Genomic DNA, 18,462 nt, shown 5'->3' with positions numbered 1-18,462 from the left:
TATGTTGTTATTATTATTATTTGACCCCCCTACAAAAATGGGGATGGATGGATGGATATTTTTTGCCCCCCCAGACAAGCCAAATGCCCACCCACACATGATGTTCTGGTCACACCTCTGATTAGGTCCATGTTAAGTTCTTCATCTCCTCAGGATTAAACAGTTGTGTGCAATCGTTTTTATGCTACTCCGTTGTCCGCTAGTTTTTCAGATCATTTGTTGCTTTTACATGGCACACAGTTACAGTATCAGCCCCCAGTACTAGTGTATTCGTTCTTCAGGGATCTTAGTTGCAGCAATCTCATAACCAGTGTGATTTGTTTCCACTTCTTTTTTTTCGTTTCGTGAGAATTCTAGAAAAGTACATTTTTAGACACGTCTCCCGTTTTTACTTTATAAAGTCATTTTTTCTGTAGAGTGTGTTCCCTTAGTTTTATCCAAATGGTGATAATTAATAACAGACAGACGTTGGTGCGGAATTAAATGACTGCTAAAGAGCAGTGCTTCTCAAATTATTTTCTGCTAAGGCCCCCAAGGCGTTTCCCTTGCAGTCCCAATAAATTAAACCTAAAGGAACACAAAACTATAATAAAAATTCTTCAAGAGTGGCATTCAGCGCATGCTCCCAACCTTAGCAACCTCAACAATTCAGCTTTGGGTGGTCTGACCTACAGACATCTGAACAGTTCCACAAGAAAAGCAATTTATTAATGAAAATTATTTTCACAAAAAACATACAAGATATGAAAAAATGAACTGAAATAACTACTTCCAAAACTAAAAAAAATATGAACGAGGCTGAATATTTTTACATGCAAAATCAATTTCTTTACCCCACCTCCTGATGTAAAACTAATCCTGTTTGAATATGGCTTTAAACACGTTGATTCACTTTTGTACTGAGACTAAGCTCTGTTTTTAACAAACTGAAAAAGTAAATGGCACTTTCCTCCATGAAAAACTGAGGAAACCAGAGAGGAAAAGCAGGGACACTACTAGGAAAGGAGATTAAAGGGTAACTTGTTCTAGCCTTCTAAGAACTCGAGGTCCTCACATTTCTCAAGACTATCAATTTCTTTCTTTTTTTAAAATGCTATTGAATTTATTGAAATCAAACAACATTCCATACAAGCAAGTCAAATTTTACAAAACTAGGTTCAAGTCAAGTCAACCCCCACCCATGAGAAAGAGAGGTGGGACAACATAGTGAAACTTTAACAGTAGAAAAGATAAGTAAGTAAATAAATAGAATAAAAAGGGGAAGAGAATCTGCTTCCTCAAATTAAATGCTTATTCTAAAATGTTATTAATTAGATCCTGCCAGGTTTTAAAAAAGTTTTGCACAGATCCTCTATGTGAGTATTAAATTTTTTCCAATTTCAAGTAGTATATAACATTGGTTCCCACTGACTGATAAGAGGAGAGCTAGAATTCTTCCAGTTGAGCAAAATAAGTCCACGTGCCAATAGTGAAGTAAAGGCAATTACAGTTTGTTTGTCCTTCTCCACTTTAAGCCCATTTGGTGTTAGTTGATTAGGAGAAGACTATCATTTTCAGTTCCTAGAATTTTAAAATCATACAATTTATTTGACTGCTAAAAAGAGATTCAGATAATATTAAATCCACCAAGACATTCATTCCTCTATTTTCTTGTAGGAAACTGTTCCTTACTCACCCACAATTCAGAGACTATACCTACAACACCCAACATGCCTACAATTCAGAGAAATGTACCATTCTAGTGTACATGACTTTGGGATGTGTGAGGAAAACTACAACACCCAGAGAAAAAGCACAATAATGTAAAGACAGTTATGATGGGTTAGTGCTTATACTGTAAAACCTCAGAGAATATTGCCTAATAATTGTTTGTGTGGTGTTTGCATGCCATGGTGTCTGCCAGAGTCTGGTTCTGTTACCAGTTATATTATCTCTCTCACACAAAGATGATATTCAGAAATGTAATATTCATTGTAATTAATATACCAGTGACACTTATGAATAAAATTCTTCATACTTCATTTACATCATTACCTGCTTTAGTGAAATGAAAAAGTTGATAAGCGAAAATCATTCATTAAATCAAAAAAAATAAAAGTTTAATTAGTCATCAATTGGGTGGTAATCTGGAAAGTAGTACACTCAAAAAAAATAAAAAAATAAAAAAGGTGCCAAAGTGGTTCTTCAGAGTGATATTTTTTTTTGTAATTTTCACCCTTAACAGGATTCATACATTGACTAACCATGAATAGATTGTAACAGATCTATGAAATGCCAATCGGTCATGATTTTAAAAGGACTCTAGTTGCATAGAGTAACGGGCTAAATCCAGATTTTCTTAATCTGTTAGCGTCCTGCTAGGTAGCCTACCATACATTAAAGATTTCAGTTTATTTTTCTGCATATTAGGAAGTTTCTCAAAGCACAAATAACCACCTTCATATGCAGAGAATCCTTCCCAGAATTAAATGGTGCTTTGTCAAGCAACTGTTCCATTATGTACCACATATCCCAGTATAGAACCATAAAATGGCATTAAAGAACTATTATTTTTAAGAGTGTAGTATAAAAATTTGTTGTAGTAGCATTAAGTGTACGCAGTACAGTACATTCCTACTTGCATGTATGACCAACATGCAGAACATTGTCACTCTCCTGTACAGTGAAAAGTAAGAATGTATTAAATGCAGAACATTTTTAAAATTATTTTTTAATTATTAGATTAAAAATCACAATTCAGTCTACCTAATGTTATCATTACTCCAGTTTCTATGCTCCCATTATTTGATGACAACTAGATTCTGAGTAAGCATATAATTTTGTTAAATGTGCACAGTATTAGTATTATGATTCAGCTTAGCTGACCATCAAAACCTAGAAAGTTAATTGTTAAAAATATAAATGTGTATGAAGAATAGGCTTTTCATTTTCTTGTGTGTATGTCTTATACAGATAAAGCCAACAAACATCTTAAATATCTTAGTTGATACTGAGGCCGGAACCTATCCCAGGGGCACTGAGCACAAGGCAGGAATCAGCCCATAGAAGTTATTTATAGGGCCCAGTCACACAAGCCCATTTTGGAATCATCAGTGAACACACATCTTTTAGGAATTAGTACCAGGCTTAAACCTGTGTAGACAAAGGAAAAAGATACATAATTTGTATGAAAACATGCTATATAAATAAATGTTGTTGTTGTTGTACTAGCTAACCCCACTTATAATACCACTTCATTAGCTTCTGGTTAAAGCTTTGAGCTAATCTGAAATTTCTCCTGTCAACATAAATATTTGTAAATGGCTTAGCACCTCTTTAGTTTACTGATCTTATTAATACCTATTTATATATGACATACTTTGTGATCAAGATGCTGGCCTATGAAAATTCCAAAGAACAATACAACTAGTGTAAGTATCTATAGTGCTACTAAATTTTGCACTATAGTAATGCATAAAATCTTCAGGGACAGTTTGGCCAGCAAGTTAATGCAGGACACATTTTTATTATGACTGTTGGCATTAAAGATTTATTTTGTCTAAAGGTTTTGTTATAGTTTCCTTCATTGTTAATTAGCCTTATTTTAATAAAGTTATTATTACTTCTTATATATGACTTAAACTCACAGTTTAAGTCTATAGCCTTAATAAACACACTACATTGCCAGCTTATTACTACTAGTAGCTTTAACCACCTTAGAGTTATGTTTACTCCTGGAAAAATGAGCCAGAAACATTGAATATTTTCTCATCAAGAAAATGAAAAGCAAAGGTATGTCTAGTGTCCACTACTATATTGATGAAGATCTAGTACATGTCCTTTGTGTAATATGTTTTGAAACACTTACCAGTGCTGCAGTCAGGACAGTAAAAGTATGTTTCATTGCACACTTTTCTTATAATATTGTTTCTGTTGCTTGCGCATGAGAGGGCAGAATGTCAGTGCCTTTTCCACATGATCAATGCTGCCTATTAAGCTATTGTAGGCTAAAACAGAGCAAGGCTTTGTGACTTCCACATATACCCTGGGAAGAACAGTGACAGTTGCTGCATTGTGAACAGAGCTTAGGAGGCTAATGTTTTCCTTGTCCTTCAACTTGATCAATCATTTGGCCTTTTTACTACACTGAAGCTTCACAAGATGAATTCAACAGGCATATCATGACAGTTCGCTAATACAGTGCCATATACATCAGTATCACAATGTCAGTGTCTGATGGCAATTCACATTCTCAAAATTGTCACTTGATTCAATTAATGGTTCAGTTCCTCTAAAACTGGCTTTACACTCCATTCTGCTCCACTTACAAATATTCATGACTTTTTTGCAGCATGGTGTTATGTTATCCACTATATGGCAGCAGAACACTGTCCTGGGAGTTATTTGGTCTTAATGCTGTACACCAGATTGTAACATCTTAATCCAATAGAGACACTTGGTGTTAAGCATTTTTACATGGAATTCTGAGAAAGAGAGACACTAGATGTTAATGCCAAGTAGGTTAATAGCCTAACTTACATAAACATCTCTCTCCTACTGCAGAGAGAGAGAGAGAAAATCGATGAAAAGAGTGCGCTTGGCAATGCATGTTTAAATGTAATTCTTACGTTTATTTTCTTCCCTGTATTGTACTCTGCACTGAAAATAAATCTCATCTGGCTTTATCAAAACCTCTTTTGATTTGCACATTCACCCTTTAATAATGGAGAAGCGAGGATGTTGGCACATTGTCAGATTCCTGGTTGAATTATGCACACAACTGGCCTCACTGTTAATGATGAGTTTCTTTCTTTTTTTTGTGAATTAATAGTGAGAGTCAATAATACCAGTTTCCATTCAGGCATTCATTTTTTACTTTTTTTTTTTGTTTGTTTTAACAGTTCATGATTACAGAGTCAAAGTTTATCCAGCCAGGACTGGACACAAAGCATAAGTTACTACTGAACAGGATTCCAGTCCATCAAAAGGCTAAAGACCACATATTTTTTTTAGAGAATCAGTAATATTATTATAAATAATCTCTTTTTGTATGCAGGTATGTCAGTATCACTTTTATGGAAAAATGTAAAAACTGATTGGCTAATGGAGCAGATTTTGGGCTAACATATCTAAGGTGTTTTAATGCTGGAAGTGTTGTTCACATGTTTCAAGGACACATATAAAATGCTAGCAAAGGACAGCTTGTCAGGCGGTTAATCTTTGGAATGTCAGGATTGTGATGGTGGTAATTTCTGGTCTTGTGGGATTATAGACTGCAATCCATAATCAGCCAAGTCATCTTTCTGTTTCTCTTCACTTCTAATTTTGACTTCAGGTTGGGCATCTGTTTCGTCAAGGAGAGCCGCCCCCAAGGCCTAAAAAACAGCAAAAAAAGGTTATCACAAATACAGTGTATGATATTTCCAGATATAAATGTAACTCAAGACTAACCTGACAGCTAAGTCTAATGTTTTATTACTATAACATTTTTACAAATGTACCCTTTATACTGAAACCTATACTGAAACCAATATGTCCTTAAGTGTTCTGCTGCCACTTCTCTTCAGAAACACTAGTAGGAACTTACAATAATATACCTGCTTTATAAATGCTTCCTAAGTTTAAGAAGAATTATAACAATAAACTCACTTCCACCATGACAATAAACTAGAATATCCCGACTGCAGCCTAATCACAACACCTTGAAAAGGCTTTGGATATTGCATTATTGCAAGTTCAAATGAGTCCATTTCCTCTCTACAGCTCAGACCGTTAATTAAATAAATGTCAGCCCTCTGAACACAATTTATCTAAAATAGTTTATTCTTGCACAAGATATTAATTATATTTGGAAAAAGACCTTTTAATATTAAGTTTTTAATTTATTCAGCACATTATGTTTCTGTCCAGTTGTTATACAGTATATTAATAACTTCTGAATATGGTCAATGTTATGCATAAGTAAAAATATTTCTCCACAAATAGTCGGCATGCTCTTGACTGAAGCTGAGCATACTGGGTTTGCGGTAAAGCAACACTAACTTCTAAATTTTTCTCCCTGTACCCATGTGGGTGTTTTTCTCGGTGTTTTCAAGCCACATCCTATAGACTTGTGTTAGGTTCATTTTCAACTCTAAATTGGATATGTGCATATGAGTGGGCCCCCTGATAGACTGGTGCTCAGCACAGGTGTGGTTCTGGTCTTGTACACAATGTTGCCGGGACAGGCTCTTGGCATTCTGTGACCCCAAATTTAAATAAATGGGTTTTGAAATATTATGTGATAACCCTTGCCAAAGCTAAGACAAATGAAAATAAAGGCAAAGATAGTCTTTTTCCTGGTTCTGTGAAAACTCAACCTGCGTGGGTAACATTTCATCTCTTGGCAACTTACTTAATGAAGCTCTGATTGGTTGGCTAATCTCTTTTACTAACTTTAATAGTTGCAGATGAATAATAAATACATTATTCACTAAAGAATAATGTAAAGATAATCTACATTTTAAAAGATAACTTTTGTATTTTGAGTCTCTACTGCTTAATCTCAAAAGAAATCAGCAAAAAAAATTTTGAAATTACAGTATCTAGAAGATATACAGTATATTATAGCGCCACCACATAGAAAATGTCAAGTGTTTTTCACTGTCTGTCTGGTCTGCTTGTGCAGGCATTAAGACAGCCCATACATTCTGTGTTAGAAATAGTCAGGTGATGGACAGCGGCACCCATAAAAGGCAGGACATCTGGTTTTTAGAAGGAATCTGCATAAATTGTGCCTTTTTTTCAAAAGGAGAAGAAAAACAGCAAATGGGGAGACAAGACAGGAAAAGAACTAATTAACTGATTAGAATCTGCATTGGCCATGAAAAAGATTCTGTAGCTTCAAAAGTCTTGTGTAGATAGGCGAAAGGTCAGCAAATCTCTCCAGGAACTGAATCCTGCATTCCATCACAACTAGCGGACTTGGGTGAGCTCGTAAAGTCCTTTTATATAATGGCGCACTACTGACTATGAATCATTTTACATTTAAGACTTCAACCTCTTTGGGTCAGCCGGAATCTACAATTCATTCACCTGTTATAAATAGTCGACTTGAACTCTAGACTAGTGTGCAAACTTTGGAATTCGGGGGGGGGGGGGGGGGGGGGGGGGGGGGGTTTCTACTGTATGTATTTTCATTTACACTTATGGGGGTTATTGTGTGTTGGGGGAGAGGGATAATTGCAGTTTTTCATCTTCATGTCTTTTTTGTGTAATACAGCGTTTCTCAACCTTTAAGTATTTGCGACCCGAGTTTTCATAAGTTTTAATCGTGCCCCCCTAATGTTTTTTTGAAACCCTAATAAAATGTATTCCTATATATTTTACTGCCGATACACCGCTACAAGTTTAAAATTTCCCTACGAATAGCAAAATTACGCCACATATGGTAACATTCATGCCCCCTTTTTTGTTACTTCACAGTTTGAGAACCGCTGGTGTAATATATTTCTTCCAGCTTACTGAAATTGCCTTATACAGGTAACTATCTTTTTGCACATACTATATATATTCACTAAACCTGTTTAGAGCTGGTTGTCTCAAAAAGGGGACATACAGCGGGGCTCTTCAGGAAGAGGTATTGGCCACCTTATAGTTAGAAAGGTGAACAGTAGCAATTGGCCCATTTCTATGTATTGGAGCCGATTTGTTACAATATGGCCGAAATACTTTAAACATGGACCTGTCATAGGATGCCGCCTTTGCAACAAGTCCATATGTGAAATTTCTGCTCTGCTATAGCTGCCCTGGTCACCTTTAAGTGAAGTGGAAAAATCTAGGAGCAAGAAAGACCATGCAAACTCACAGAATAGGGCCGCTAAATGCTGAATGGCATAGCACACCTATCCTGTGTTGCATCACTCATGACAACTTCGAAACTGCCTCTGAAAACAACATCAGCACAAGAACTGTATGTCGGGAACTTCATCAAAGCCACTTGTCAGCTGGAGTGTTGTAAAGCACACCACCATTAGACTATGGACCAGTGGAAATATGTTCTCTGGAGTGAGCAGAACTAACTTTTGGACTGCATAGTACCTACTGTAAAGTTTAGTGAAGAGGGATAGTGATCTGGGACTGTTTTTTAGGATTTGGGCTAGGCCCCTTGGTTCCGGTGAAGGGTGCTGTTAAAGCTACAGCAAAGACAAATTAGATAATTGTGCTCTTTCAAGTTTGTGGGAACAGTTTAGGGAAGGACCTTTTCTGTTCCAGGACGACTGTGCTTCTGCTCACAAAGCCAGGTCCAAAAAGACCTACTCTGACAAGTTTTTGTGTGGAGGAACTTGAGTGGCCTACACAGAGCTCAGATCTCAACCCTATTGAAGACCTTTGGGATGAATTAAAATGCCAGTTGCAAGCTAGGTCTCATACAAAATCAGTACCTGAGCTCACAAATGCTGTTTTGGCTGAATGGGCACAGGTTCCCACAGACACACTCCAATGTCTTGTGGAAGTATAGGTTGTTATAGCTGCAAAGGGTGGGCCACATCCATATTAATACCAATGGCTTTGGAATGGGATGTCCAACAAGTTCATACATATGTGATGTTCAGGTATTGTGAATGCCATAGAGGATAGACTGGCATCCCAGCTGGGACTGAGGGTGATTACTTGCCTGGCTGGTAGGCCGTAATGGAAGGGCAGTATGGATGGAGTTGTAACCTAGCTGTGAAGGTCCTCAATTCATATCCCAGTCAGGGTTAAAACATAATGGACGGACTGGACAACAATTGGTATCAAGAACAGTTCACCCCTCCATACCAGAGGTGGCAGTGCCCCTCTGTGCTGGACCCAGTGTGGACACCCACAGAAGTGTTGTTCAGAAAAGAAACCCTGTCAGGTTAATTGGGTGCTGCTGGAGGGCACAGCTGGGAAAAAAACCTCTCTGTTTTGGTACAGCTTCCATATGGCCCAGAGGTGCTTCCTTCATGCAATGCTGTGACACCAGAAATACTCCAGGTCCAGCAAAAAAGGAGCCGTCTCACCACATTCGTGGAGTCAGAGTCAGCAGGAGGAGGACAACACTTGCTAAGAAGTAGTGGATGGAGACAGATAAATATTTGGTATTGTACAGTAACAGACCTAGAAACCTTTTAACGTACTGCTATAAATTAAAATAACTTTATTTTAACTTGGACCTGTGTCTGGTGTTCGGGGCCATAATGTGCCCCCAGTGGTCACTGAATCCTCAAACCTTTGGCCGTATAATGTAATTGGAGGCACGGTACTGCACATATTTTTGTAGTTTATACCTGATTCTCGGCCAGTGCTTCCTTGGCCATGTAATGTTCTCTTTTCACCTTGATCTCCACTTCTTCTGGTATGTCTGGTACCAGTAGGTCAATCATCCGTCCAATGAAAAATACAACATGCTAGAAACATTAAAATACAGGACATGCTCCATGAACTAAAGAAAAAAATGGAAACAAATTAAAAGTCCTAACAACTTGGTTTTTAATAAATAATGAAATATTTATTTCCTTCAGTAATACAGAAGCTGAGAACTGGAAAGGAAAATAAAAGGCTCCAAAAATGACATGAAAATGAAAATTATTTAAAATGACCTTGATTGAGGCATTTCTTAGAATGACTGCAACTGGCACTTTTTTAGCCATTACCTCAAAAATGATAACAAATCCAAGCCGAATTGCCAGCAGGTTGAAAAAAGTTGGAGAGTGGTTTCCATTCAGATCTCTGTATTCCCTGTACCTGTTCAACAAACAGAAAAAAAAAACTGTATTTGGTGATAGTGCTTTAAATTCTAAGAGGAAGTCTGGCCATATTTAAGACATTATAATGATGAATTGCAAAGCTTGTTATATCACTGCATCCAACACAACACAAGGTGTGGTTCATAAGTAGGCATGGGCAGTAGACAGTTAAGGGGACTCTCACCCTACAGAGTTCAGCAGAAAGAAGAGGAGAACAAAATCATTTTTCTGTATCTGGAGAGACAAGGCAAATTAAGGCAGCAGAATAAGGTAGAATGAAGGCTTTATGGAGAAATAACATGAAATGACAAGAGAGTGGAATAACGAGGAGCACAACCATACAAGCAGCTACAAGTCAAAAATTAACAAATTACATTCAAACAGAAAAAAAATCAGCAATTAACAAAAATATTGAGACATACAAATGTTCAAAGTATGCAAGTTCAGCACCGAGTATGCAGTTACAGAACTGAGGTGCTTATAGGCACCTACCTGCACATAACATGCTCCTGGGAGGCATAGGCGAGAGTAAAGTTGATGTATCCATGAAGGCTACCATTGTTGTTGTAGCGGTAATAGAGACGTGGCAGGAAGTCAGATGTGAATGCAATCAGAAAAGCCTTGTCAGAAACACAAAATGTAACAATTAACAATCCACAGCAAAGTAGTTCTAGAATTAATTGTTCTTGTTTTCTTTGCCACTTTGCAAATGGGAAGCTCGTGAAAGATTACATACAGGTAAATAAACATATATTTACAGGCTACTTTTTACAGGAATTTTTAGTCAAAAAATGTATTGTTATAAACACCAAAGTTATATAGCGATAATTCACGCATGTTCCAAAGTTAATAAGGTATATTTGCAACTTACATGATATCGGGCAAAACTGTGAGCACAGATGGTTTTATTATCGGTTCAATTAGTTGGCACAACTTAGTGACTGAAGCTCAACTTATCCTGTTCAGCTCAAAAGAGATCTGAATGCCAACAGATGGTAACTTCACTTCTCAATTATATCATGTATGTTAGTGGCCCTGAAGCATGGCATCCAGGTGTTTTCATTTTTCAAGTGCTGGTGCTTTTGGCTACACTCAGTATCTTAGTCAATGCTAATCCTGGCCTGATCTCCATTTTTAAATGAGTAGCTTATTTATTCATACACCTTTAGAGAAAGAAATACATAGTTTACTAAGGAATTTGTCCATTTAATAAAGGACAGGAGCATCTGTAGAGAAAATGATTGGTATATTTTTGCTCCTTTTAAACTTGATGTTGACCACACTAAACTACATGATAACACAGAACTGTGTTATCCTCCTCAGCAGGATGCATTATTACCTGTAGTTATGGCCATGTCAGAACATTGTTCTTTTACTGCTATTTGGAAACAAATCTACTATATAATAAAACACTTAAAGTTTGTGTGTTCAGTCCGTCTGAAGAATCTGATTGGTCAGGTTGGCTTTGGTGACAGGATGAAAGAGGAAGCACAAGTGTGAGACGCACAAGGAGTGAAGACGCACGCTAAGAGAATCATCTTCAAAGATGGAAGATATAGAACCACACAGGACGTGAGAAAGGCACCTTGAAAATAGTGGCAGAGTCTGAGAAGCAGGCTTTACGGGAACACAATCAAGAAAAGAGGCGCCACTGAACAGAGGTTCAGACACATGCAAATATGGATTTAAGGCACTGAAAGTACACATAGAACAAGTGATAGAATAATGTAAAATATTTGATATGACCTGTCTTCAACAGGTACAGTACCACAGTCTTCTAACCAAAGACCTGAAAAAGCATTTTTCTGCATTTATTAATAACAGATTTATGCTGCAGTGCATTCCTAACTCCTCAGACTGACAGCAGAACTAAACCATCCATTTAAAGCAGAATTAAACTGTCTCTGGTTAATAAATTAGTTGAAATAAAAAACAGTATAGTAAGACACTCCTGAAGACCAGGATTTAAAAATTTGGATATGCTCTGATATTTAGGCAAAGTGCCATTAAGTAAGAGATTTGAATCTTTTAATACTTCATAAATGAATATGTGGACAGCAGATGCTCAATATAATCAGCAGAGTAAACTCATCTAGCAGGTAGTTCTAGATCCCTGCACTTTGTGTGTATTCTTAGCTCAGGAAGCTGCATTTCTGTTAAATGAATACTTGCAAACTCTAGCTTATTTCTTACTATGACTGTATGTTTGTATCAAGTGCATAAAATTAGGTTCTGCAGCCTCACAGAGAATAGGTTGAAGAGCCCAATTTTACATAAAAATGGAAAACTTAATCTACTTTGGTTGTGATTATGATAACATATTAAACAGAGATTATCAGAGCTTTTCAGAAAAAATAAACAGACTGTCGTGTTACAGAAGTTAGAATAGTTGGTTATTGCAAAATATGATGGATTGTCAACTGATCGAAAAAGTTCCCTGGCAATCTTCAACTATCACTTTCATTTCAACAAAAGATGCCCTGAGGAATCTCTAAGAATTTCAGGTTAAAAATCAAAGATTCTAAAGACATATATTACCACATTCAAAGTCAAGGTGTTTTGTCTAGTAACTGATAGACAATTCATAAGAGGTAAAGGAAGATGGACACATATATCACATATACAAAAAAAAAAAAAAAAATCAAGTAAATTATGTTTTCTTCTAGAGATTTTGTCATAAATCCAGACATCATTAGTGGCACAAACCAAACGCCACCTTTAAAACACACATATCTCCTCTGTCTGTCCATTTTCTATACTGCTTTGTCCAGTTCAGGGTCAGATGGAGATTGCAATCTATTGTGGCAATGTCAGTCACAAGGCTGGAACCAATACTAGTTTGTCATCAGCCCATTATTTTATTAAGTGTACATTGAGGTGTAACCAAGTCGAACATGAATTTTGCAATATATTCAAACAATACTTAAGCAGAATGTTAAAAAAATCTGAATTTAATCAATATGAATCATGAAGATTTAGAACAGAATGGATCAAAAATGAAGAAATGAACAGTTATGGAATGGCTAATAGATGCAAAAATGCTCTCAGGCAGCACATTGTTGAAGCATTTACGTATGGTAGCATGGGCAGAAATTGAAGCAGTGGCCAGATACTGCAGTCAGAGGTATACATATTTTCTTTCCCATAGCATTGTATTTTTGCTGATTTTTGTTGATTGAATAACTGTTAGTCAATGTTTTTAGTATATGTCACCTTGATCTACTAAAAGCACAGAAATGAGGATTACCACTTTTTAGATGCCTTCCCTTCAATTTCGTAAGCATACCTGAATGATATAAAAATACCTGAAAATATCATGAGATTCAGATGTAATCACTGCTATATACATAAGTTCAGATAGACTAGAATGCTGACTGATTAAGGAACACAATAAAGACTATACTAAAATCAATGAAAATTGGCCCACGAAAAGAGTATACAAGAAAGGAAGATAAGGTAGTGCTTGTTCTCTAGTTGTAGGGTGGTTCTGTTTAAGTTTTGTGCTTCTGAGGTAACCTGCATTTAGATCCTTATTTACATATTCTTCATTCATTTAATAATAATAAATTTAATAATACATGTTATTTATATAGCACCTTCCCCATTCTCAAGGTGCATTTACCATTTTTTAGACAGTGGCAGGTGTAAGTCTGATATCATGACTTACTGCAAAACTATATTGGTGAGAGGATCAAGTTTATACATTCAATCTACTGATCCACTTTGAATCATCACAGGAAGAAGTCAACCATTTTCCAAAAACTGAACAGTATTTCCTATTTAAAGGCCACAATTAAAATTAAAGAAATTATGAAGCCCTAAAGAAAGTAGTCATTTTCTAAAACGTTTAATACAATAATGCCAAATACTGCTAAAGACTGTTGGGGATTTTTATAAATTATTTACATGTTATTTTCTGGTTCTAATATTCAGTTGCCTACCTTTAAAGGGGTTGGATGGAATTGTTTGTTTTTCAAGTCATCGCTTTGTTATAAAGTTCATTTTTAATTTGAGCTGTTTTTTTTTTTTTTTTTGCAACACCATTTTGACCTTGTTCTTGTTTTGCGGTTTTTGGTTTTGGTAATTGGTGGGTTTTTGTGCTTCTGGTTCAGACCCTTGCTTCATTTTTGTTGCACTTTGGGCAAAATACCAGTGGTGGCTTTTTGCCAAAAGGAAGTGAGTGTTTGTAATTATTAGCTGTTAAAAAGCAAATGAAAAAAAGCCACAATTATTATGTACAATGCAAGGTTCCCACCATTGATGAGAGAAAATAAGTGAAGTAACAGCATAATTCAGTGTCTCAAAACAACCAAATCCAAAACCAAAAGTGAGGGTTTTGTTTAACATTTTTTTAATTCTCAGATAGGATACTTCAACTCAGGAACTGCCATTTTTATAGCTGCAGAGTGCAAAATAATAGCATCTGGTCACTTATTAGCAACTGACATAGCAACTGTCAAGAAATAAGGCCATTGGCATAAAAAATTACAGTAAAAAGTGTTAATAATTTGTATTCTTAATTTTATGTAGTTTGTTACCCTCGATTATGTGCTGCAGGGTGTGGGCTGCTGTCACTAGGGCTGCAATTACCAGAGAGGAGCTTTTACGACTCTCACTTTTCCCTTGCCGAGGCATTAGCTTGCTTTAGACACTCTGTCTTAAGATGCTTTTTGAAAAGTGTTTTATTTGAAAAAAGCTTGACAATTTATGGACACTAAGTTTTTCCTTAAAGCTCTCTTTAATTTATGTTTTATAAGGTTTGAACTTTTTACTAAAGTTTAGTTTAATTTATTCCTGTACACATTTAGAGTTTAGGAATATTAGCTCTTTTTAGGTTCTTTCCCCTGCCTTCCTTGCTTATAGCTTTCTGGATTTACAGTTTGGCTTTTTTTTTTGGCTCCTTTATTAATGCATTCTTCTTATTCCGGTATGTTCCATTAGTGAATTATTCTTCTTTATTTTCGTAGTTAAATCCTCTCTTTTGTTAATTGTAAATTTTTCTTATTTAGTTTGAATGGTAATTCTTCATTAGATTATTCTGTATTTGATTACTGCAGTGGGCTGGCGCCCTGCCCGGGGTTTGTTTTCTGCCTTGTGCCCTATGTTGGCTGGGATTGGCTCCAGCAGACCCAGTGACCCTGCAGTTAGGATATAGCGGGTTGGATAATGAATGGATGTATTTGATTAATAAATAATTCAATTTAATTTTTAAGGGATGCCTTTATATTTGAGAAAGTGCTGTGTGGATTGCTCTTCCCATTTGAGGTGAAAATAATAACAAGTAGTTAAACCTGTTTTGGTACTCTGGACTTTTCTATTGTGTACTTCACTTGGCTTTATATTGCCGAATAAAATATAACAAAAATAAGACAATACTATCTCTCAGAGCAAGTCTAAAAATGTTATAAAACTATATTAGTCTCTAATATTTTTAGATAATGTAAACTGTCGTTTTTGGTCTCTGATGAAGATGAATCTACACTACTGTCATCATCACTTATAAAGAAGTGCTCCTCCCTCACATCTGCTTTAGGGTCAGAAGCTATATTTAAACCAAAGTTCGTAAAGTGGATTGTTATTAGTTAGGGATTTAATCAAATTTCACACTACAGCAAATGATTTTGCAAAGGTTAATGGCTTTGGGTGAACCTGAGGTTTTACTCATTGACCATTACTGATTTTCCATCCATCCATTTTCCAACCCGCTGAATCCGAGCACAGGGTCACGGGGGTCTGCTGGAGCCAATCCCAGCCAACACAGGGCACAAAGCAGGAACCAATCCCGGGCAAGGTGCCAACCCACCGCAGGACACACACAAACACACCAAGCACACACTAGGGCCAATTTAGAATCACCAATCCACCTAACCTGCATGTCTTTGGACTGTGGGAGGAAACCAGAGCGCCCGGAGGAAACCCACGCAGACACAGGGAGAGCATGCAAACTCCACGCAGGGAGGACCCGGGAAGCGAACCCAGGTCTCCTAACTGCGAGGCAGCAGCGCTACCACTGCGCCACCGTGCTGCCCATTACTGATTTTGTATTTCAGTTTTAATTATTAACTATTTTGGGTTAAGGGGGATGAATATATATATAAATATAGTATTATGATTACACCAGACATTTTTTTTGGTTTTTTTCATATTCAGTTTGTCTTTAAACATTTCTAGCTTCAAATAATCCCATTGGACTGTTATGGTGGCTCTCAGTCATATTCCGACATCCGATACCTTCTAATACAAATATATTTTATATACATCTATTTTATATATATATTTTTTTTTACATCTCATATTAAGTTCATAAATAGGCTATGAAGAAGTCTGAGTTGGTGAGTTCTTACATTGCTGATGACAGCGAGGTAAGTGATGACCTCCAAGATCTGGAACCAAATTCCAATGCTCTGGGCTCTTTCCACCACAGGTCGTCGATATTCACAAACAAATTTCTGTGCATCCAGTCTAATTTCAACCCAGTTATTTAGAAGAGCAAACAAAGGAGCGATGGGGCAAGCAGCAACAAAAATGGTAATGAAACCAAACTGTAAAACTAAAAGCAATGAGAAAAAAATTAATTTCATGTATTCTTTTAAATTAGATCAATGTGTTATACAATAATCACAAATACAGTAAAGTGAAATTAAGATACATAAATACCTTGCAATATGTGGAAAAATGGAAAGTTGTAGCGTGAAGAAGGTTTTGCTCATTTGGCATTACTAAACATTTACTTACTTAGTTTTGGGTTTGTATTTCATTCATATTTGTCATCTTTCTGGGATTAGAGTTCTGTTATATTTTAATAGATGTTCTTTATAGTAAGTTAGCAACTGATCATCTGTTTTTGTGTATCCAAATTAAAAGGAAAAATGAAGAGAAAGAAAGAGATGCTTTTGGGAAAGTTACTTCTACGTATCTATTGGGGTTAGAGAAATAGTCCATATATATGTAACAGTTACAATATAACATGAAGTCTTATGCAGAGTGGCACTTCGCTAGGTCCATTTGCCCCGATGTAACTGACTTTGCAATTACAGACAACATCATATGCTACTTAAAGCAGATAAGTAAGTACCACTCGATCATGTCTGAGTATACAATTAAAATGGACAACATGCAAGTTGAAGGGTTATATCACTTTAAATGTTCCACAGACCCTTTTTGTGGTTTTTAATGGATGACTGTGCCATAGGTGAATTTCCCCTTGGGATTAATAAAGTATCTATCTATCTATCTATCTATCTATCTCTATCTAGGTGCATAGAGTATGGGCTTGCCACCACCCAAAAAATATCCCATCAAAGGCAATTCTGTGGCACAAAAATAGACTTCTGATGAAAGGGGCTTGTATACACTGGCACCACATATGGCCAAACTATTAGTCAATCAGCTAGCATCTGATTAAACTGGTCATGTCAAAAATTCCCACAATTTGTTCTGGTAGAAAGGTTAGCAGGCCATAGATCCATCTTGCAGGGTATGCTGGTTTGCTTAAGTGGCCTACACTGGCTTCATTGATCTGAGCAGAGCAATATTTGAATACCTCATGATTTATGAACATTGTTATTAATTAGGTGGATCATATGCCATACTGTGATTGTTCTGCAGAATAATTCCAATACCTCATGCCTAAAAGCTGGGAATGTCCTGAATCGATTCCACAAACTGAACAAGCAATTTCTTTAATGTAATAACCTTGTAATTCAGCAGATATATATCCGAGAATTAATGGGAATTATTTTTTTTATGCAGAACTTTACTCTTTATATCATTTGAGGAAGTTCTGGAGCATTTTTTGACTTATTTTTAATCTTTATTACAGTGATGTCAATGTAGTACCATCTTGGAGGTGGTTTTGCTGTGATCACTACTCTTCTGTGGTATTTTCTGAAGGTCAGGACCATGTTACTAGTGACATGGCATTAACCTTGTCAGCTTGACATGCTGTATTTCAAAATTAGGGTATTTGAGCAACTCATGGCCTGCCTAAAAACAATTCAACCTATACAAATTCAACTATGGAACAAATACCGTAGATCATTGGAGGGTCTGCTGTCATTTGGGCTTCATGATAGTCTATAATTGCTTAGCAGCTAAGCCTTCTTTTTTATTTCTCTCATACTCTTTAATAGATTGTGTGACAGTCTATATTGGCTCAATTGTGGAGACAGTATTTTAAAAGAAATGAACTAGAAAATAAGCTGTAGTCAAAAACAGAAGCAGAGATCAAAACTAGAAATCAAACCATACTTTTGCCAAGCCAGAAGCAGAACCCGGAAATTAAACTCAAAGACATTGCTAATTGCCAAAAAGTTGTATGCTTGAGATAATAAAAAGAAAGAATCACAGTAAGTGTTTTTAGAAAGTTATCCACAAAATCAGAATTAACCTTTAACCTGTCATGTAATTAACATCAGATGCTGCAACCTCAGAACGCCCATGGGCAACTGAGAACCATGTTTTCTCAACAGGGCTTGTGAAATGGCAGCACCCACAAAAAACAAAATGGCATCTAAACAGCAGAAAATATTTCTAACAAAGTTAAATAAATCTTTTGTACAAAATAAACCATCCATCTATTTCATAACCCACTTATCTAGGGCTAGTTCTTGGGTGAGTTGGAGCCTACCACAAAAAGCAACAAATAATCAGCAGGATAGCAAGACCATAGCAGGTTGAAAACACACACACATACATACCCAGGCCAAGTAAGCAACGGCAGTTCCAAAGT

General features: G+C 36.3%; 1 protein-coding gene across 3 annotated transcripts in view; it reads right to left on the bottom strand.

The window, feature by feature from the left end:
- Nucleotides 1-5,129: 5,129 nt before the first annotated feature.
- The window catches only part of ano7 (anoctamin 7), a 117,712-nt gene continuing 104,379 nt past the window's right edge, over nt 5,130-18,462 (bottom strand). For all 3 annotated transcript variants that reach the window (XM_051922882.1, XM_028825716.2, XM_028825717.2), the window contains 5 exons: nt 16,076-16,281; nt 10,224-10,351; nt 9,639-9,729; nt 9,273-9,392; nt 5,130-5,354 (listed from right to left, as the gene is read on the bottom strand). In XM_051922882.1, the coding sequence (XP_051778842.1) occupies nt 5,208-5,354; nt 9,273-9,392; nt 9,639-9,729; nt 10,224-10,351; nt 16,076-16,281 (692 nt within the window). In that variant the 3' untranslated portion in view covers nt 5,130-5,207. The remainder of the gene's footprint in view (nt 5,355-9,272; nt 9,393-9,638; nt 9,730-10,223; nt 10,352-16,075; nt 16,282-18,462) is intronic.

This window comes from Erpetoichthys calabaricus, chromosome 2 (genome assembly GCF_900747795.2).
Source record: "Erpetoichthys calabaricus chromosome 2, fErpCal1.3, whole genome shotgun sequence".
In the NCBI taxonomy this organism is placed as follows: domain Eukaryota; kingdom Metazoa; phylum Chordata; class Cladistia; order Polypteriformes; family Polypteridae; genus Erpetoichthys; species Erpetoichthys calabaricus.
Note: the sequence above shows the minus strand (reverse complement) of the source record. Positions and strands in the feature narration are given on the sequence as shown.